The 20,718-nt window shown below is 44.9% G+C and overlaps 3 protein-coding genes across 9 annotated transcripts; 1 reads left to right on the forward strand and 2 right to left on the reverse strand.

The window, feature by feature from the left end:
- Positions 1-2,142: 2,142 nt before the first annotated feature.
- Positions 2,143-3,287, reverse strand: LOC135642503 (uncharacterized). Its single transcript, XM_065158710.1, has one exon. The coding sequence runs from the start codon at positions 3,220-3,222 to the stop codon at positions 2,281-2,283; it is 942 nt and encodes a 313-aa protein (XP_065014782.1). The 5' UTR covers positions 3,223-3,287; the 3' UTR covers positions 2,143-2,280.
- A 1,655-nt stretch (positions 3,288-4,942) lies between these two features.
- On the forward strand, positions 4,943-7,511 carry LOC103992577 (uncharacterized). Of its 4 annotated transcripts, XM_009412338.3 has the most exons (10): positions 4,943-5,190; positions 5,298-5,463; positions 5,535-5,691; positions 5,778-5,864; positions 5,956-6,083; positions 6,177-6,273; positions 6,362-6,439; positions 6,511-6,730; positions 6,806-7,026; positions 7,125-7,511. In XM_009412338.3, the coding sequence occupies exons 2-10, from the start codon at positions 5,333-5,335 to the stop codon at positions 7,152-7,154; spliced, it is 1,149 nt and encodes a 382-aa protein (XP_009410613.2). In that variant the 5' UTR covers positions 4,943-5,190; positions 5,298-5,332; the 3' UTR covers positions 7,155-7,511. The 4 variants fall into 4 exon arrangements, with proteins under 4 accessions (XP_009410613.2, XP_009410612.2, XP_018684602.2 ...); XM_009412337.3 differs by having other exon boundaries at positions 4,943-5,463; XM_018829057.2 differs by having other exon boundaries at positions 4,961-5,190; positions 6,806-7,511.
- Positions 7,512-9,914: 2,403 nt separating this feature from the next.
- LOC135642449 (transcription factor bHLH77-like) lies at positions 9,915-12,801 on the reverse strand. Of its 4 annotated transcripts, none has more exons than XM_065158607.1 (8): positions 11,494-12,801; positions 11,180-11,422; positions 11,026-11,091; positions 10,890-10,958; positions 10,747-10,821; positions 10,471-10,659; positions 10,287-10,377; positions 9,915-10,196 (listed from the first exon to the last, which is right to left on the reverse strand). In XM_065158607.1, exons 1-7 carry the CDS (start codon positions 12,130-12,132, stop codon positions 10,315-10,317), a joined length of 1,344 nt encoding a protein of 447 aa, XP_065014679.1. In that variant the 5' UTR covers positions 12,133-12,801; the 3' UTR covers positions 9,915-10,196; positions 10,287-10,314. The 4 variants fall into 4 exon arrangements, with proteins under 4 accessions (XP_065014679.1, XP_065014681.1, XP_065014678.1 ...); XM_065158609.1 differs by having other exon boundaries at positions 10,283-10,377; positions 10,471-10,605; positions 11,494-12,800; XM_065158606.1 differs by having other exon boundaries at positions 10,283-10,377; positions 11,494-12,800.
- Positions 12,802-20,718: the final 7,917 nt, after the last annotated feature.

The following is a 20,718-nucleotide window of genomic DNA, read 5'->3' on the forward strand; positions in this document are numbered from 1 at the left end:
TCCTTCAATGGTTAATGCACGTCATGTCACGTAGCATCACTTACCTAATGTTTGGCGAAATATTATTCTATGCTACAGGCATATATGTGCTTCATCAAAATAATAGTCGATAATCCTCACCCGAAATCTTATCTCCAGCAGGATACGTACATGTGATTTCTTAATATCATAATTACTCGAAAAACCCTCACATGAAATCGTCTCTCTTCTTCTCTCACGGGAGATGCACACGATCTGTTCAAGTCGCCATCGCTTCACATGCATAACATGCGTGCTTGGTCTAGAAAATGCTCCATCAGGAATCACATCGATGACGGTGACGACCAAGCCAACAACATGCTAAATGCTTAATTTTTCCACCTAAGAATTAATTTGAATCACGTAAAATTAATATTTAATAGAATATATTTTGACATCTCTCCCGTAGTCAACCATCACATCAAAGCCAATGTGATGCCTCTGAAGTTGACGTGATGCACTGCATCGATATTTCACCTTAAACTCGTAAGAGATAGTCATCTACATCTGCAGTGCATGTCTAGTATGCCCACATCACCCTAAGATTATACGAGACGATGCTACATAGTACAAGATGGTTAAGGAAGTGCAAAGTAATGTCGCATGGTGTAAGATTAAGCAGGTTGGTTAGTACCTGCAGGCATACAAGACATGCACTGCGAATGTAGATGGTGACGACCCATACAACCACCTTCGATTGTGGATATAAAAGTCGACATCCGGGCTAACACATGAGAGGACCTCGAACACCCAAATATATATTACTTTTCTTTACCGACTTAAGTTTTGGAGGAATCAAATCGAAGAATTCACTTCCGATCTCGACTTATGTGTAGGAATTAGGAGCTTGATGTAGAAAGACGGAGCTATAAAACGCACCCCAACTTGATCTACGTTGGATCGACTCCAATCTGGCCTTAACTCACGCCAACCAAGAAGTCACGTTTGACGACTTTATGCATATGTCCCGGACCAAACCGTGCTGAGTCCTCGGTTATGATACGAAGTTACACAATAATATTAATGTTTTAACATTAGCTGCGACTCAACGAGGAGTTCCGATGGCGTATTGCAACTGACAGAGAAAGGGATGAAAGCGTGCAGTCAGTGCAAGCTCGGGCAATTGCGTGGTAGGTAGAACGTTGAAGAGTCCACTCCAAGGATGGAAGCTAATTCCAAGCTGACAGTCCTCGCCAACCAGCAGTAATCCAAGCGTCGCTTTTGTGTGCCAGATTGGGAGTCCTTTTCCCCTTCTTGTATTGGCCCCAAGGCAGTCCAAAGGGCACAAGAGAAGCCACAGGACGGGCGAAGCCGAGAGCTGTGTTGGCCATATCTGCGGCGAGAAGTCACAAAGGCGTCCTTGTGGGTGCCTCCCCGACTCTAAAATAAATACGCTGTGGAGTCAATCACAGAGAGATCGTTTCCTGAGGGTCACATTTTCTATTCCTACGTTCGAACATGTTTTACGGTCCTCTGGAATATGCTCGCAGCCTCCCCTTCTTCCTACTCCTCGCATGGCTGATATCTGGAAGCGTGGCTTGACCGGAGATGATCACTGTGGACGACATCTGTGCATGCTTCCACCGAAAGCATGGAATCTTTTATTAATGCTACAGAATCATTTTCTTCTAATTTTTAATCGTGATAATGTTCGACCTCGTTCTGTCAATTGATATACCTTTCGAAGATCGAGCGACCGACAGAGTGACACCCTTCCACTGGATTTGCTCAGATGCAACACGTGATGCACTTACGCCGGACGGACGGATAAGAATACGCATGGGACCCCGAGACACGTCCACAGGAAGATGCCTGAAAGAGACGTTGCTAGGTGGTGGCAGATTACTAGCCGTCAGATCAGGAATCGACGGGCGTGATGTTGGGTTGCTGGTGCCCGTGGTTCTATCTTCTGCGTGCTTTGTCCCCGTCAACTTTTCTTTTCTATCATCTCCTTTTTTTTTTTCTTTTTCTTTTTTTTTGGGTTTAAAGGTCACATAAAAAAGAGTTGATATTGGAGGAAATCTCAACTCTACTGGACCTTATCGTTATCCACACAAACGCCTTCCTCGCGGGACCCACTTTCTAAGTGGCCAACCACGATATGACTTTGGCCCACGTCACTCGTGCCACGTCATCCACATGGTCGATCGCCGCGTATCAAATCCAGATCTCTTACATTACACGCGCCAAAAAAAGAAAAAGAAAAATAAAAATAATAGAAGAAGAAACTCGTCACTATTATCCGCCGCCGCAGCCTTCGTCTCAACGGGTTCGGGCGGCAGGAGTCGCCGGGCGAGCCGTCACCGGGAACCCCACTGCCCTGCACTTGATGTCGCCTTCTGGGACGCTAGCGGCGGCAGCGGCGGCGGCGACGAGGGAGGCAGGCAACGGGTTGGTGGTTCGCCGGTATGGTCCTAGCCACTTGGCGAGCATGTAGCGGCTCTTGCGCCACGGCGGCACGTGCAGACCCTGTGCCCGAAGCGACCTCCTCGCCGCGTCCGCCACCGCCCGCACCACCTGCCGCACCGCCTCCTCTCCCGCCACCGCCACCCGCGGCACCGCCGCCACCACGCCCTTGTATGCTTCTGTCGCCCTCGCCACCTCGAACTCCGCGGCGAAGCCCAAGTCCACGATGTACCTCCTCCCCTGCCCGTGTCCATTTCCTCGCGCCGCCACCACGTCGATGTACTCGTGGTTCCCGGCGGCAAGCCCCCCGGATGCTTCCCACCTCGCCTTGCAGATCCCGGCATTGTAGCCCGCCGCCCTCAGTTGCGCCATCACCGTCCGCCTGAAGACTGAGGCGCCGCAGCTCGAGCTCAGCCAGGCGAGACCCTCAGTCGCCCTGGATACGTCAGCGGCTAGCCGTACCCGAAACGAGTCCAACTCGGCCACAGCGCGCATCAGCTCACAGACGGTCTCTGCGGCGACCCGATCCCGGTCCTCGTCGGCGTCGACGCCCTCGACGCTATCGTCACGGTCGGATCCTCCACTGCCCCCGTCGTCGGCAGCGACGGAGGGCGTGTCGTAGTTACCACCGGTCTCGAGGAAGTCGTGGACGAGGCCGGAGAGGCAGGTTGCGCCGCCGTGATCGCTGCCGCTGCTGGCGCAGCTAGCGGCGCGGCCGGGGTCGTCGCCGCGGAGGCGCGCCCTCGCCTCGTCGTCGAGTGGGCCGGTGACCCGCTTCGCCCGGATTTGTACCGCCATCTCTCGATTCTTCACGCCAAAATGCAGTGGGAAGAGAGAGGATTAGCACTCCACGGGAGGGGTCACAGACGCGGAGGGAGGAGGACGAAGGAGATAGGTGGGCCTTTTATAGGAAGGGGAGACGGGATACGGAGATGGTAGGGGCCACGCGGGACCCTCATCTTCTTCTCGATCAAAGGCAGGTTGGAAAGTCGGGTAAACGAACATCGCGTGCAAGAAGAATTGCGCTCCCCTGGTTCTAATCCGGCGTGTTCTGGACTCCAAACCGATCGCTTCGACGCAGACTGACGGTGGGAATATTCTTCGGAGATGCTGTCACTTTTCTAATCTCCATTGCCTTTTCCATCTGTTCTGATCTTCAGACAATAACATAAAAATCGAATTACTATACCTTTTACATAGAAAAACACTTAAATCTATGTATTGGCGCACCTCGCAATGCTTTTAATTTTGTTACTAATAACAGGGACATAAATTGGGGATGCCACGTGGCGACATAAGCTTGGCATACGGTGCTTCATGCACGTGACGGCTAGCGACGGACACGCGCGCGTTTGGCAAGTTCGGGCGCCGGGATGCGTCGCACACGTGTAAGCGCGAGGGGGCGGGTGGCTCTTGGCGGAGCAGCAGGGGCAGCTGGTGAGACAAAGGACGGGCCCATCATGAGGAGAGAGAGAGAGAGAGAGAGAGTGAACGCTGGGCATGTCATGTGATTTGCACCCCCGAACCTTCCCTTTGTTTTCGCCTGATCATCTCTGCCCAGTCTTCTTATGATCCGAATATTAGATGAAAATATTATCGACTTGGTCATGAACAGAAGGTACGACCATGGGGACGCCACTTGGAAATCTCGAGTTCCAGCTAAAGGGATTGGTTAGATAAGCTTCATTGTCATGGGAAGAATTGAAATGTTTGACGTTTGACTCCGTGAAGATTATCTTCACACATCATCCCATATCTTCCTTCATGAGATTCGCATGTGGCTTGACGAGCTTCAAGCTCGAAATGGTGGCCCTGTCGAAGCACATCCGTCTTATCCTTATTACTTTAATCGGTCCCAACCAAACAAATAAATAAATATAATCACTTGATTATATTTGGTTTAATAATTAGAAATCAATTTTTCTTTAGGGTGGAGATGATGGTGTTATTTCGTGGCATGATATGATTGGAATCAAATGGTTGTGTAACTTTCTCTAATTTTGAGTTGTCACTATCAACCGGCCAATACTATTTCACGTAAAGACTAAAAACAAGAATAAAAGAGTTCTCAAAGTCCAGCCAAATTCTAGAATGCTCTCTAATCACGCCAGTAATCCCTAATTACTTATCGCCTTTTAACCTCTTATTAATCCTTAAATTCCAAAAATCAACATCAAGTGGACTCAGATCGTGCTAATATTATATATAAATAAAATTAAATTTATCTCACTGACGTTGATCGGGAAACCACCAATCGAACAGACGGGAATGTGTTACCTGAATCCATCGTCTCATGAGAGTGATCCGAGTTCTCGCTGAAGTGATGTCTCCAGTGACGGACGTCGCGAATCTGTACGACGAGCTAATTTCATCCGAACGCGTGGAATGGAACGAGTGGGAGGTCTTATTCTGATGTCAAATATGATTGGGACGAGTTCGGCATCATCTGTTCCTGTGTGGCTTTATGGATCAAAACTTATCACAAATTACAATCCTGACACTCCCGTGGCTGCCGGGCATCTTTTGCTGCTTTTTCTGTACTCGTTGGACCAAAGTTGGAGACTTAGATTATGATTCAAGCACCAGCGACGGCTAATCGAATCTAGATCTCATCATATAAAAATGGCCTACGAGGCTCTTGCTTTACCACCAACCGATGATTTAAAGTTCCAAGGTTGCATCACAGTCTACTGACCGTCTTCTTCTATTGCTCACAGCTCAGAGTGTGTCAGCTGAAGCACGAGAAGAGATCTTGAGCAGAATGCGGTCTGCTACTTGATCACCTCCAATTCAGCTGCCGTCGATGGATGATTGAGACCTCCGGCCAGGTTTCATGTCACATTCAGCATTTTGATCGGCGTATTGTGACGCAGATGACCGGTGTGGGAGCTGCGCGAGGCGCGTCTGGATGATCTCCAAGGGTTTCTCGTGGATGGTGGTCTCCAGCATCGCAGTGCTCTCGCTCCTCCTCCTTGCATACGGCATCTCGACACCGTCCTCCGGCGTCAACATCGACGACGACCGATTTAACTCTTACAGGTGACCTTCCTTTTCGTCTCATCACGACTCCGTCATGAATGTTTGACCTGCTAGTGCGATGGACGGTACAGAAAGCAAGTTCCTTCTCCGAGAGCGATGGAGAGCTCCAATGACAGCATGCAAGGAGGCGACAGGATCGGCGGCAGATGGGAGCTATTGAAGGAGGAGTTCACCTTCACCATGAATTCTGCTCCTTTCAACAACTGTCATGCTTCTACCATCGTCGAGGCAATCCCTTTCCGCCTGCAGCTTTCCTTTCTATGCTTCACGGGAAGAGTTTCTTTGAAGATCATTTCAGCGTTTTATGTGTGTAGATCGAGAAAGATCATTTCTTGGTAGGCTACTTTGGAGGTTCGATTGAGGGTGCCCCTGACGTCAAGATCTGGTTGCAGAGATACAAGGTAAGATGCAGCTGACCTATCGTCTTCGTCCTCATCGCGCAAGTCTCCTTTTAAGATCATCATTTACAGTCAGTGCACATACGGTGTGTAGGATGGCCATTGGAGTCCTCCATCTGTAGTCGATGAAGAACCCGACATTCCCATGTGGAATCCTGTTCTGTTCAAGCTTCCATCCGACGAGCTGCTTCTCTTCTATAGGATTGGACCAGATGTGCAGAAGTAAAAGTCCCCCAACCCATACCTTTCTTGAAATGAAAGCTAGATGAGTGAATGCAAGTTGGTGCCAAATTACAATTTGCTTGCACAACGCAGTTGGAGCGGTTTCATGAAGCGATCACTCGATAGTGGCATTACTTGGCAGGAAAGGGAGCAACTTCCCCCTGGAATCCTTGGACCCATCAAGAACAAGGCATGTGTCACCTCGAAACCTTGTCACCTCTTTCTTTCCGGAAATCAGCGAGGACAGTAATGCTTGATGCATGCAATCTGTGCTGCAGCCCATCTTGTTAGATGGTGGTCGCCTGGTCTGTGGATCCTCGGTCGAGAGCTGGAACTCCTGGGGAGCATGGATCGAGGTAGGCAGCTGGAAATGTCGTGCTCATACATCATATCTAGAGCTTGATCAGTCACTCGATGGTTACTGAAGGTTACCGAAGATTCCGGCCGTTCATGGAACAAGTACGGGCCTATATTCGTCGAAGACGAATCGGTCAGCGTGATTCAACCTTTCCCATACCCGACCAAGAACAGAAACTTGCGTGTGCTGATGCGGTCGGCTTTAGGGAGGATCTATCTTGCAGAGTCCTTCGACAGTGGTCGAAGCTGGAGCTCCGCGAAGCCAACTCAACTCCCCAATCCAAATTCAGGTCCGTAAGATTCATACTTGTGAACCGAAGTAGATTCTTGAGGTCACGGCTGATGATTTAAGGTGATCATCATAGGCATCGATGGAGTAAAGATGAACGACGGCCGGCTGCTGGTGGTCTACAACACGGATTCAAGAGGAATACTTAAGGTGGCATCTTCTGCGGATGATGGTGATTCTTGGGAAGAAGTGATGACACTGGAGGAGGGCTCGATGGAATTCTCGTACCCGGCGGTGATCCAAGCCATGGATGAGCTCATTCATGTCACCTACACCTACAACAGGACTCAGATCAAGGTGATGCTTCCCTCTTGCTTAACCTGCTGGTTTAGCTTCGAGGACATGGTCTCGACCCGTGGCTGAGGAATGTAGCTTTCTTACTTACTGTGTTGCAGCATGTTGTTATCCGACCCGAAGTGTTCTGAGATCATGAATCGGGGATCCGTCAAATCGAGAACGTTCAGTGGTATTTCGATTCTGATAATGTCGAGAGAACAGAAGCACTGCAAGAATTCAATTCTTGGGAGTTGTGTTTTACAAAGCAAGTCCCATCGTGTTTCGAATGAATAGAATCCGAGTTTCTGCCTGTACCCAAGTGTTCTATATCATAGTTTCTTGGGACCTTTAACATGAAATGCTTTCTACTCTGAACCATGCAGTGGAAACAAACATCAAGAATGCACCATTGGCAGTACACAAAGAACATTCGAGTTGAAGAAAATAATCACTGTTTTCATTGTTCACCATCTGTAATATGATTCAGTTTATCCGTGTTTTATTTCTGCCAGTATGTCTAAGCTTTCTAGATACCACAGTTTTGGAGATCATGTATGCTATTTCTCTTCTTTGTCTAAGAAGACATGGGGTATTAGTCTCAATCTGAGTGTCGATGACAACTTTCCTAGATTATGTCCTTTGATCAGCTTACAACTCTGATTAATCTGCACCTCTTGTAGCCAGCCACCTTCCCTAGGTAGGATTTGAGCTGAAAACAAACCATGATTTAGCATATGTTTGTCATGAGACAGGTCGATTCTGTATGTTCTTAGAACGACGATCTCGGTTAATGAAAACAAAAATAACTAGATTAGTCTGCCCAACCTTAGTTTTGGTGCAAAGACATAAGAAAACACAATTAACTTCACTGGTAGCAAAGGTAAGCAAACCTTTTTATTCAAAGAAAACAGGGGGAAAAAAAAAAGAAGAAGAAAAGATGTTTGATCAGTCTCTTGCAGACTCAATTTATTTTGTCCATACTGGATTCTCATAGTTGATAAGTGTATTCTTCTCTCCCTGTATGTGATATTTTCTCCCCTACAGGCATGATTATTTTATTTAGTGTCATCACTGATCTCTCTCTCTCTCTCTCTCTCTTATTTTCCTCTCTTCTTTCTTGAATGTTTAATTAGTTATGGCTATCAACCTTCTTATGTAGCTAAGAAACCATTGTTCACTTCAGTTGATAGCATGCACTCCACAGGATGAACCAATTCATTCATGACCAGCCTTATGGAGCCATTCAAAAGATGGAGTCCACTACTCAGATTGAGTAGCAAACAAGTCCTAAAATGAATGCTAGTAAGGATAAGTGTAAAGAATGCCACCAAACCCAACCAAGATGCCATAAGCCAGTTGTCTGACAAATCTGAGTGTTCAGGTTCTTGGATCAGACGCATGAAAAGGGAAGAAGGCTGCAGGAGAGAAGGTAAATAGTTCGCCTGTAGGATCCACTTGCAGATAAGAGTGGCCGACCCATGATGCCAACATGGTCCTTCCTGCTGCTCTGTATGAGAAAAGGGGAGACAAGCCTTCAAGTGGATAAGAGGCAGTGTCCTGTGTCTGCTGCTGAACTAGAAAATGCTAATGATGTGCAAAGCCCACCCATCACTCATTTCACAGTGTCCCAACAGAAGAGGACTCATATCATGGCAATCATGGACCATGAATTCTGATGGAAGAAGTTAAGGCACTGTCTGATATCAGTTCTTTAGGATTTCTATTGAATGTGAGTGATGGCCAATCTTGATCTTGCCGGATTCTGTTGCAGTGAAGTTAAAACTAATGATTTCTTGTTGAAGCCTCTGTTCTTCTTTTTGAACTTGACTAATACGTAAAGCAGCATGGAAGAAAAAAAGGAGAATGTTGATGCCAAGTGATGAAAAGCATGACAACATGGTGGATCGATTCCTTTCTCCTAGCAGTTCATCTTTTCTTTGGACCATCTGATTCAGCATCCTCAAGCACTCTGAATTCTTGATGTCTGTCCAGTAAAAAGTGTGGTCCCAATTATGTTTCAAGATTTGACATGGAGAGAGAGAGTGTGTGTGTGTGTGTTTTCGTTCTGACTGAACCTATCCAGTTGAGGACGTGAGCTTTTTTTCCTCGACATAATTGATCTTGTGCTACTGATGATCTTGCACTTCCAAGTAGGAGGAAAAGAACAGGATAGAAATTGGGAAAAGGTGCAAGACATGGCTGGCCAGAATCAAGGGGCAGCATGGAGGAATGACATGACACCTTCCATGTCTGCTCTTCTTTAGATGCCTTCAGACAACGAAAGCTTCCTTATGAGTGCATCTAAAGAAACCTGGAATTGTTCCTGTCAGAACCTGACTGGATTTGTCACAGCAGCCTATCCTCAGAACAGATGCTCTTACACCGAGGGGCACACAGAGCTGGGGATATACTCTTCTTTTCCACCCGCATCTAGACACACATTGTGTTCCTCCACATCAGTTTTGCCTGTAAAGCTAGAAGGAATGTGGTTCCCCAAGACCAAAAGGACCTAATGGGCATTGGATTGTGTCAGCCTCTGCTTTCCTGACCTGGTAGAAGGATTGAGATTGCTGTGACACAAGTGAAGGACAGTTTGATTTGGTGCCCAAGAGAGTTGTTGATAGGAAGGCAAGTAATTTTGCATTTGATGATGGCCTGCTTGAGAGGATGTGCTGATTTAGCCTCACAGGTAGTGTCAAAAATTCTCATCCATTTGTATCTGCAAATTGCAGGGAATATGGCACACATTTATGTCCCATCATCAATTGATCTATCTAAGACATATGGGTCCTCTCTCAGCAATCATGCAGCAAAACAATTCACCAGCACAGCACCAACAACAGCTCTTCATTTTACCACACTCTTCATGCGTAAGAAGAAATGTTATGGAAATTGGCAGAACAGCACCATGATGTCAAATCTGTTGTTGTGCTCATTATCTTACAATCACGACAAAGTTCGAAGCATCTTCAGGAACACTAAAAGTAAAAAAAAAGATCATACAATCGGCAACCGACCAGCCTCCAAAGAATCCTCGGCCTAAAATGAATTGGAATACAAATGGCAATCTTCTTAGATCTGGACATTGTTAGCTCAAAGCTTCTCGCATGATCCTCCCTCGGTGTCCCTATATGTACAAATCAACTCGAATGATTCACGGCTAACGCTTCCCTGAGCTGTCGACCGGGGACCTGTATCAAATAGTAATGAATCAGTGTTTTCCAAGATCACCCATGGAAGTTGACAGTAACAGAGTAGCCTTGTGCTGTAACCTTACCAACCAAAGCTCTGAGAGAAGATGGCAGTCTCCTAGTTTTGTCCTATGTCCATGTGAGTTATGTTTTGGAGGTCATCCTCCCAGAATGTCCCCAGCTGAAAGTTCAGCAGCCACCTCATGTCAGAACAGTACACCAAGGAAACTTCACCACACACCCATGTCACTCAACATTCTGTGCAAATGTTCACCTGGGACGATGCACTCTCGAATCCATCAAGGAAAGGCTGGTGTGTGCTGAGACCTTGATGGAACGTGGAATCCAGCAGGTTCACTGCGCTTTGGGTCTCCATGCCATCAGGCAAGACACAGTGGAGAGAGGCTCCCTGTTGAGAATGGTCAACACATGGTGGTGGTGCATAAACACAAGTCTGATGCATCTGAATGTTACATGCTTTTTTAGATCTCAAAGGGTAGTAAATTGACCAGCAAAGAACAGATTAGAGAAGAAAAATTCTCCATCTTACATCTTTAGTAAGGAGATTTGCCAAACTGTCGATGTCCAAGTGTGGATTCACTGTGGCCAGCTTCATGGAAAGAAACTGCAAGAGCAACAGGTCTCAGATGCAACTCAGATACGAACTGATACCTTTGTCCGTGATGATCGTACCTCAACTTGGCGCTGCAATGACTGCACATAGTTGATGATCTCATCGAGCATGACCGCCTTTCCGGTTACCTGCACATCTCAAACTCAGATCAAAGTCCTCGGAAACTGAACCTTCCAAGCTCATTGCCGATGGTACCTTGTTGCATCCTGGGACCAGATCTTGCAGTAGCTTCATCCTCTGGCTTATCTTCTCTCTTCTCACCTGGCAGATGACAGAAAGAAAGCATTGACGAACGAAAGCTGGTGCTTTTGACATTTCGGTATCGGAGTGGCAGCCATTTATTTCATACCCTCTCGGCAAGGCTGTGGCTATCTGTCGCTTGGCCCCTTCTTGCCCTGACATGGATGAAATCCTTGGGTGGCTCTGGGGACTTGGCAGCAGCATTCCTGCCCTGTTTCTGGCCACCATTGCCATTGCTGCTGCTTCCATCATTCTGCTCCACCTTTGGTTTGAGTGCATCATCTTCATTTCCGTTCTTCTCGTTGGAACGACATCTCTTCGCATCTTCCTCTGCCACCTGCAACATTACAGTCTAAATCTTTGTTTGCAGGTTTACCATTCAGAAAAGAGCTAATTTGGCTCGATCGGAGGGTGTTTGCTTACCTTAGGAGGATCCATGGCGGAATTCGCTAGACCAACCTCCTTGGCTTTGCCCTTCGGAGGAGCTTTCCGTTTCTTTTCGCTGCTCCAAGCAGGAGCTCCTAAGCTTACTTCTCGGCTGGCCGGATCAGATACAGAGGATTCCTCTCTCGCGTTCATCGATTCGCCATTGTTCACGTCCAACTGCAATCTATTCTGTGCCGGGATCTCCCTTCCAATCGGGAGTCTACTCGTCTGCAGAGATTGGCTGCTTGCCGTTCTCGACAGCTTTTCGGTATCCAGAAACCCAAATTGAGTAGCGAGATGGCCATAATTCCGGCCGCCAAAGCTGGAGAACCTCCCTAGGTCAGCCGAGAACTGATCCAAATGTGTCAGGGGCATCGGGGTTCCCGACGGTGGCAGTCCTCCCATGGCCTGCTGGGGCTGGAGGAAATGGCCCGCCATGGACAGATTAGGTCTCGGAGGGGAATTGAGACGAACACCAACGTGATGGGAGTGCGGCAATCTTCCCACGAGCTTGTGAACGGCCATGCCATCAACGGAGCTCAGCGCCGCCTCAAAATGGCCGGTCGACTCCATCGTCTGCTCCCAGTTCAGGTCGAGGAGGCACGACGGCAGTTGATCCGGCGGTCCGCGATACATCTCCGGCGAGGTTTGCTTCTCCTTGAAAAAAAGCTCTCCTTTTTCTAGATCAGAGCACCAAAAAGCAAGAAAGACCACAGAAGTCACCGGGGTTTTGGAGACTTCGACGAGAATTCACCGCCAGAAGCAATGCTAGTAGCGAAAAAACTCAGCTTTGACAAGGCTGAGCGCTCGAAAGCAAGAAACAGCACCGAACTCACAGCAAGAACTGGAACAGTAGCAAAAGGAGGGAGCTTTCGGGAGCACCGAGAAAAGAGATGAGCAAGGAAGGAGAAAGGCAGAGGGAGCGAAGGGAAAGGGAAGGAGGGGACAGTAAAGTTGGGTAAAGAAGGGAAAAAGAGATGATTTTAAATAGCTGAGGAGAGGTGGAGGACAGAAGGGAAAGCAGGAGGAAAGGAGGAGCTGCAGAGCTGACCTTTAATGTGAGGTCACGTATGACAGAGCTATTTGGGGAGGAAAGTAAGGAAGGGGGCGGTGTCACCATGGATGCCAAGCCATGGACGTCAAATGCAACCACTGTCTTCGCTGTGGCCCTGGAAATCCTTGTGGGCATCAGCTCAGATTCTGTGCCATTAAAGAGGAAGGATGTGAAGGGGCTGTGAAGAAGCAGAAAAGGTGGGAAGGGGAAGGTTTTGAAGGGAAAAAAGTCAGATTCTTTTGCTTCATTGTTTATAAGATATCATCCTCCTTCATATTATTAGCATTGCAGGGTTGGGTGGACCTCAGCATCATCAACTAACTCATTGTTGAGACAGACATCTAAAAAAATCTCCTTTTGGTTCTCAGCACATTTCTCTCTCCCCATTGTGGATACAGAAACCACATTGAGGCTCTGAATTATATCAACCTTGTTTCCTTCTCAAGTAAATTCGATGTCTTCCATGGCAGACAGCAAGTCATCCGTTAGACAGGATGTGACTTCACAGAGCTCGGTGATGTTAGAATGGGAAACACAGTTGCTTCACTCATACTCCTCTTCCCCATGGTAGACTGCAGGGGCAGAAAAGGAGGAGGACTTGTTTAGTGGGATGTAAGGACTACAGGACTTCGAGATGGTGAAGCTGCTGTCACCTAACCAGCAGCATCTCTCCATTATTTTTTCACCTGCTAATCTTCATCATCTTATTCTATTTGCAGAGCCTCGGGATTGCTGCGGACAGTCACATGCAGGTTGGCCGTATGCCAATTCCCCGTTTGGTTTCACTTGGAAGGAAGGAAGGAAGAAGAAGGGTGGGCTTCCACCCATTCCTCTCTCTCTCTCTCTCTCTCTGTCTCCCTCTACACAAGTCCTATATTAGTACACTTATTCTCCCTAATCCTTAGTAATATCTACTCATCTCACATCCTAAGCATTGTTAATAGTAGAAGAAGGTGGATTACTTCTTCTCTAACTCAAAAGGCAGAGATGCAAACTGGAGAATTCAGTATTTCCAAAATAGAGACTTAAAATCGACTTAATTTGATTTATTTTTTTTAAGTATTATCATACTTGAAAGAGAATAAAATTCTATTTAAGGATAAAAAATACTTATATTTTCAATATCTTTCGTTTTAGATGCTTCCGACAATAACTTTTTGATAGTTAAGTTGGTTTTATTTTTTTATTATAGATGAGAAATACACACACATATATATATATATATATATATATATATATATATATATATATATATATATATATATATATATAGTTTAAGAGCTCAAGTTTTGATTCTTAATAAAAAATAATAATTATCGATTTAATGAGAAAATTGATCGAACCGCACGTATCGATTGTCGATCGATCAAAAATAATAATTATCATAGCATTTATTATTACTCATGAAAGGTTAAAACAATAAACGATATATGATCGACAAGTTGGTGTTCGATTAAACCCGAAAGGAAAATAAAAAGAGAGATGGCCAGAAAGTCCTCTATTCGATGGGGTATAAACTTAAAAGAAACCAATCCGTTCCTTCCAAGTCAATCATTGCACTTATAGTCTTCAACAGTTCCCCGGAAAACCCGGTTCTTGTCCGGTTGTGATCGCTGTTACGTACTCGAAAGACTTCCCCACTCTTATTTCCCGTTAATTTCGGTGCGGTTTGGGGCTTCCGAGAACCGAACTTTGCATACAGCCAATCGAGCCATTAAATGTTGGCTGCTGTGCTGTGTCATCTCCACAGGTAGTAGCTTCCCTGCATGCCTTACCGTCTTCTTCGCAGATAGCAAGTTCATGTGATCGAATAGGAAGTGTGATGGTGTGTTGCGATGTCTCTTCCCGGAGCTGTCAAAAGGTGGAGTTAAGGGCACAGTATCAAAGCTTGGAACTTGAGGTTAACAATTAGATGAGTATGGTGAACTTTTTGTTATATATAAATAAACGTATGACCACATATTTGGAAGCTATCGATTGGCTCAGTGGAGTTAAAGAGCATTTAGTTTAATTTTTGAAATAAAAAAATATGGTAATTGTGATGCATAAGCTCCTAATAGAGTTGCATAAAATGTGACAAATAAATCCCTTCAGAAGACAAAAGAAATTTAGTCGAGTTCAAACCAATATGTTCTTACTTATAACTCATTGTCACACATAAAGTTCTAAACATGATATTTGATGTAATATTTATGTATGTCTGTATCTTTCTATTTGTTCATGTTTTGTACAACATGTAGAAGAACAGTCGAAGGCTTAACAGCCCCATTTTAGTTGGGTTTAGTGGACTTCTTAGGCTTGTAAATAAATATTGTATCATGCAGACACTTGTGAGAGATATTTGGTATGTAGTGGATAATTTTGACCCTTTGTTGTACAATCGTTCGAAGCTTGTAAAGTCTGTTTGTAATTTGTATTGTCTATAAAGTGTTTCATGAAAGGTTTGCTTGTAGATCTCGAGTGAGGCGCTTTCTCTAACCCGTTTTTTCTTTTGTAGGTCCTAAGGGACCATGAGAGGTTTTGGGGAGGCTGACCTTTGCGGATGGATAGGCATAAATACCGTACGACTTAGGCAAAATCGTCTAAGTCCATAATAGATTGTATCAGAGTGGGACAAACACTCATAGAAACACTTGGCATGCAAATGTGAGGGACTTAGCGAGGCTGCATTGAGGGTAGTCAACACATGCGTAACCGTTTGGGGGAAAACGAGCATGGAGATCTAAGAAAAGGGAGTCGCCCGGAGGAGTAGGCATATGAGATTGGCATTCAGAGAAATATCCAACCCTTCACGCAAGAGGCACCACGAGAACAAGCAAGCTTGGAAGAATGCGTAGCACACAAAGGTTGGGATAACTAAGTTCGAGCTACAACTCGACGTTGACAACTACATTTGATGGTGCTCAAAGCAAGTGAGGCGCTTAGTAAAGGATGAGACCATGTAAGGTGGAATGAGTTGCTTAATGACCGAAAGAGTTGTGCAAAACTCATAGAGATGAGGGAATTGCTAACTCGAAGAATTCGGTACTCATGCAAGGACTTGTATGTAGACGATGGAATGCTCGCGGTCATCCCAAGGCGACCAAAACTCGACGCCATGGAGCATTGAATCTTTCTCTTTGGCACGGGAAGGATATGTTCGTAGGAGGCTGAAGTGTGCAGCGAGTTTAGCATGTTGCTAGGCCTTGAGTGGTGCAACGGGGGCTGTATTGACGTGGAGTTGTAATCTAGCAAGCGCGTTTGCAAGAGGCAAAACAATGCATAGTTTGTTCAACAAATCGGAGTAGTCCAAGGGGATGGTGGTCTCCGAAACATTCAGAGAGAAAGAAGCGAAGAGAGATATTGCTCCAACGAGATAGATATACAGGAAGGTAGGTCCCGGTTCTCTAGAGGGAGAATCATATGCAACAGATCACACTTTATCAGATTCAAGGGAGGGCTGACCCGTGGAATGGTAGGCATGAGGGCCACCGTCAACTCAATGCAAAACGAGCGAAGCAACTTGAGTGTAACTTAGCGAAATACCCAAGCCACATGAAGGGAGCCGACATAGAAGATGGAACATAGAGCAGAGGCACAAAGCTTTCCTTGGCCAGAGGTCAAGGACATGAATTCTTGCAGAGGCAAGAGTAGGATCATGTTGTTCCATGGGTCATTCATTCTGATGGAGCGGACTCATCTTGTATGGTGCCAAAGATGAAGGGAGCTTCTGGGCACATGCATCTTACCTCAGAGAAGCATTTGAGTGAGGAACTAAGGTGACTCAAATTGTGGAGGTGAAGTTGGGTTCAGAAGGTCTTAACACGGGGCAATAGGACGCGGAGATGGGTACTCTTGAAGAATATGCCACAGTGTTGCCACTCAAGTTGCCATGAAGGAAGCAGTGCGCAGCGAAGATATGTTGATAGGGGTAGAGGCTCAGGATCTAGACAACGACGCACAATTTTTAGTGAAGTCGGTGGACTTCGGGAGCTACTATGTGACAAATTGTCCTAGAGCGATGCTTCATCTAGGTGTGACCCAAGAGTGGGTGGACGAAGGTCGATTGTCAAAGGAGTGAACAAAATCGAAGGTGGAAGAGACCTTGCAATGTATTGGCAAAGGCCCACATGGAGGGATCACAATTCGAGTTCATCCCACAAGGATCAGAATGCAATACAGATGTCACCAGAAGGTGATATGGTATAGCAGATCATAGTGGAACAGTTTGTGGCAATGCAATACACACGAATATAGTCTCGTGAGGGACTATATCATACGGAGGTATGATTGGGAGCTCAACTTCAGTGAACAACACGAAGGCAAGAAGGGTTATGGATTCAAGGAGTGAAGACTATGGTATCGTAGAAGCGAGTCTTCTATATGTGCATCGAATTTTGCATTGGATGAAAGCCTGGGTTATCAGCATATAAGGGGATGTGTTCCAGCGAGGGAAAAGTTCAAATGCAAGTACCAGTGAGTCCCATGGGAGGGACTTGATCATGCAGATGTATGATCGAAGCAGCTAAAGAGTTGGACTGCTCTAGAGCCTATAAGGGAGCCCAGCAAGTCAGAGGATAAGGTCGAGTAAGCGAACGTTGCTACCAAGGAAGCTAAGGAGAACAAAATCGGTGTAAACCCTACAATGTGATGGCAGAGGCCATGCATGAGAGTTGCAGTCTGTCTTTTCATCGACCAAAGGGATCTGCTTGGATAACACAGAGGTGTTGAAGTAGGGGGTCGAAAGGGGCGAGGAAGCGACGACGAGTCCGGAGGGACTTAGTTATCCAAAATCAAGCATCAGTTAGAATGGAGGTGGAATTGGAGGAGTGTCACAGAGACATATCTACTGATCATAAAGAAAAGGGATGCAGATGCGAGGCGACGGATAGTAGGGCCATGGGCATGAAAGCGCTATGGTACCGCAGAAGTGGGACTTCCATAAAAGTCATTGATCCCTTACTCTCATGGAGGGAGAGTGCTTGGTCATAAAAGGGGTTGAGGAGGTAGAGCATGCAAAGACAAACTACAAGTACCGAGAAAAGGGTAAAGGGCAGAGGTCAAGGAACTTCGTAAGACTAGTGTCAACGAGCTTCTCATCAAAATAGTCGAAAGTAAAGGACTTCGGGTCATGCAAGAGTGCACAACCAAGGAATAAAGTAGGCAGTACGCGGTGCTGTACCTTTGCTACACAGTGGAGTACGCGGCCGGGTTGATGGAGAAGATGGTATAATCTCAGAGGCGACCAAAACTATTAGAGACTTACTCCAAGTTAGGGTGAAAACATCTTGCATTCCAGAAGTTCGATGGCATTGAGAAGGTGAATCATAGTAGCTAACTCAATGCAATGAGTGCAAACACTTCGAGTGCTTCATAAGTGTGATCAAAGAACAGGTGAAGGTCAATAACCAGCTCGATGTATGGAGTACAACCCTTGAGGAGGCGGGTGAAGTACAGTAATCATTACCTTCTCAACTCTTAAGAGAATGGGTGAAACCGAGTACCCCAATTCTCTTATCTATCCAGCAGAGGAGCTCTACACAGGTTCAAAGACCCTTCGAAGATATTAGAGGATAATAGTTGTCAAATCCTCACCAATAGTGATCAGTGCTACTGAGAGTAGATTATCCACTTCATTTTATAATAGAATGTCAATCAAAAGCAAAAGTGATACGAATATACTTGAAAGTGACAACTAAGTGAAAGAAGAGTCGATAGGAAAATTTTGTGGAGAAAGGACCCAAAACTTCATAAGTTTGCAAGGCGATGCTCGTTAAAGCTCCAACAAGTATTCACCTAGTTCAAGCAGCATGAGGCATTTGAGAGACTGGCACATAGAAAGGATGATCTTTTCCTTCATTTGGAGGATCCGTAGGAACCAATAGGGATCAACACAACTCAGCCAACCCCACACTAGAGTCATAGTCATTAGCGAGTTGAAGCAGCATGATGGATCAAAGGTTTGACTACTAAAAAACAGTAGCGGAGAACGGCTAGGAGCCAAGAGGCGCATTGCAGCTAGAGCATAAGATTAAAGACTCAGCAAAGACGAAGAGTTGCAGTGTCGATAAAGGCTTCGACGAGGACGTCGAAGGAATAAGTGGAGGAGAATGTCATAGATAAAGTTCTAAACATGATGTTTGATGTAATACTTATGTATATCCGTGTCTTTCTATTTATTCATGCTTTGCACAGTATATAGAGGAATGGTCGAATGCTTAACAATCCCATTTTAGTTGGGTTTGGTGGCTTTCTTAGGCTTGTAAATAAATGTTATGTCATGTGGACACTTATGAGAGATATTCGGTCTGTAGTAGACTATTTTGACCCTTTGTTGTGCAACCGTTTAGAGCTTGTAAAGTCTGTTTGTAATTTGCATTGTCTATGAAGTGTTTCCTGAAATGTTTGCTTGTGGATCTCGAGTGAGGTACTTTCTCTAGCATGTTTTCTCTTTTATAAGTTCTAAGGGACCATAGGAGGTTTCAGGGAGATTGACATTTACGGACGGACAAGTATAGATACCGCACGACTTAGATAAAACCAGTTAAGTTCATGACATCACGTTAGAACTATAAGAATTATAACATGCGAGAGTCATAATTCTCTCTGAATCAAAACGATATTCATGTCGAGTCTATTGACTCCATCTCGAATCAACAAACTAAAATATACCTTAACGAAAATATATTTTTAAGAAATATATATATTTTTTTTAAAGAATGGTCAACTCTATCATTCACTGCCTCAAATTAATAGGAGAGTCATTAGCTTCCATGAGGGCGATGGGAGACAATGGAAGACAGTACCCTTCCATCATTCACAGCCGCAATGCCAACCAACTGTGAACAGGGCATTACTAATACTAAATATATATATATGGCCAGCTGCATCAGCTCGAGATCTAACAGCTACAAAGCCCTTTGGCTCTGTTAAACCTTTGCTGCTTCACCTCTTCTGGGTGTTGTAGTCAGGCTGCAGAGATGCCCGTTGCTGCGCTGCAGGTGACGATGCATGCCTCCCCTGTGTCACATGCTTGGTCTGATCAATGATGGCGAGTGTAGGGATAATAATCATCCGTATAGAGATAGACACAGAGAGTTGTATCTGGTGACACAGGCAACAATGGACAAGACGGAAACATTGAAGGAGGTGCATCATTCGTTCTCTTGCTGCAGCCGGAAAGCATCACGAATCATCGGCCGACAAACTTCTCTTTCGCATTCTTCCGTCTCAGAGAAATCTCCTCCACGAGCCAAGCTTGTCTTTGGCTCTTGGCATTTCAAGCCATCTTCGTGAGACTCCCGTAAATATAAGATCAGGATAAGATTAATATATAAAATTTTTATCTGTAAATATTAAAAAAATTATTTGTCAACTTAAATCTTAATCTCATACGTCGGCAAAAGAACAATCTTATCTTATCGTTGAAAGAGTAGATAGTCATATCCACTAACAACACGATCAAAGCTTATGAAATAGTATCAAATAACTTGTGTCAGCATAAAATTTATTTTCATACTATTTTTATGTAAAAAAATTTAATGTTAAAATTCGAAGTCAAATAATAATAGATCAAATTTATGATGCATATATTTCAATGTCATTCAGAAAGTTTTTATTTGATATGTGAGCATATCATCGTTAAATCCGAAAGCTATAATGATATCGATCTATAAGAAAAACTAAACTCATTTTCTCCTATCTTGTAATTATTTATAAGACTACGATGAGCAATGTATTTAGAGATAAATAAAAGATAAAAAAAATTTATAATCTCTCTCTCATTAAGTGGTTCATGTACTAAAGGGGAGATGAGAGAAGATTTATAATTTCTCAATGATATCATGTATCCACATATTTATATATCTATATTGAGTCCATAGGAGGTCCTATCTTTTTATAAGTGAGAGTAGAGGGTCTAGGATAAATAATTAGGAGAGTCTCTTCCATCAAAGTCATCTCATAAAGAATCCTATTCTAATTATATTCATAATATATCTTACATAATTAGATAGAACCATATAATCTAATAGTGTTAATATGATGCAAAATAACATAATCTTCGTTAAAAACTTCATTATATTCTCAGCTCTCCAATGCTAACCTTTGTTGAGAACTTCATCACTACATGATAGATCGGCACTATCGCCCTCAATGTGTGTAGTGTGAGTTAACCTATGATTACATTT

The sequence above is a fragment of the Musa acuminata genome, chromosome BXJ3-7 (assembly GCF_036884655.1).
Source record: "Musa acuminata AAA Group cultivar baxijiao chromosome BXJ3-7, Cavendish_Baxijiao_AAA, whole genome shotgun sequence".
NCBI classification, from domain to species: domain Eukaryota; kingdom Viridiplantae; phylum Streptophyta; class Magnoliopsida; order Zingiberales; family Musaceae; genus Musa; species Musa acuminata.

What these genes read in the sequence shown, in the direction of transcription:
- LOC135642503 (XM_065158710.1), bottom strand. Translation starts at nt 3,222, where the DNA reads ATGGCGGTACAAATCCGGGCGAAGCGGGTCACCGGCCCACTCGACGAC.
- LOC103992577 (XM_018829058.2), top strand. Translation starts at nt 5,333, where the DNA reads ATGATCTCCAAGGGTTTCTCGTGGATGGTGGTCTCCAGCATCGCAGTG. An exon ending in GACCGATTTAACTCTTACAG is followed by an intron (nt 5,464 to 5,534) that starts GTGACCTTCCTT and finishes TGGACGGTACAG; the next exon opens with AAAGCAAGTTCCTTCTCCGA. An exon ending in ATGCTTCTACCATCGTCGAG is followed by an intron (nt 5,692 to 5,777) that starts GCAATCCCTTTC and finishes TTATGTGTGTAG; the next exon opens with ATCGAGAAAGATCATTTCTT.
- LOC135642449 (XM_065158607.1), bottom strand. Translation starts at nt 12,132, where the DNA reads ATGTATCGCGGACCGCCGGATCAACTGCCGTCGTGCCTCCTCGACCTG. An exon ending in TGGTCCCAGGATGCAACAAG is followed by an intron (nt 10,959 to 11,025) that starts GTACCATCGGCA and finishes TGAGATGTGCAG; the next exon opens with GTAACCGGAAAGGCGGTCAT. An exon ending in CAAATCTCCTTACTAAAGAT is followed by an intron (nt 10,660 to 10,746) that starts GTAAGATGGAGA and finishes TGTAACATTCAG; the next exon opens with ATGCATCAGACTTGTGTTTA.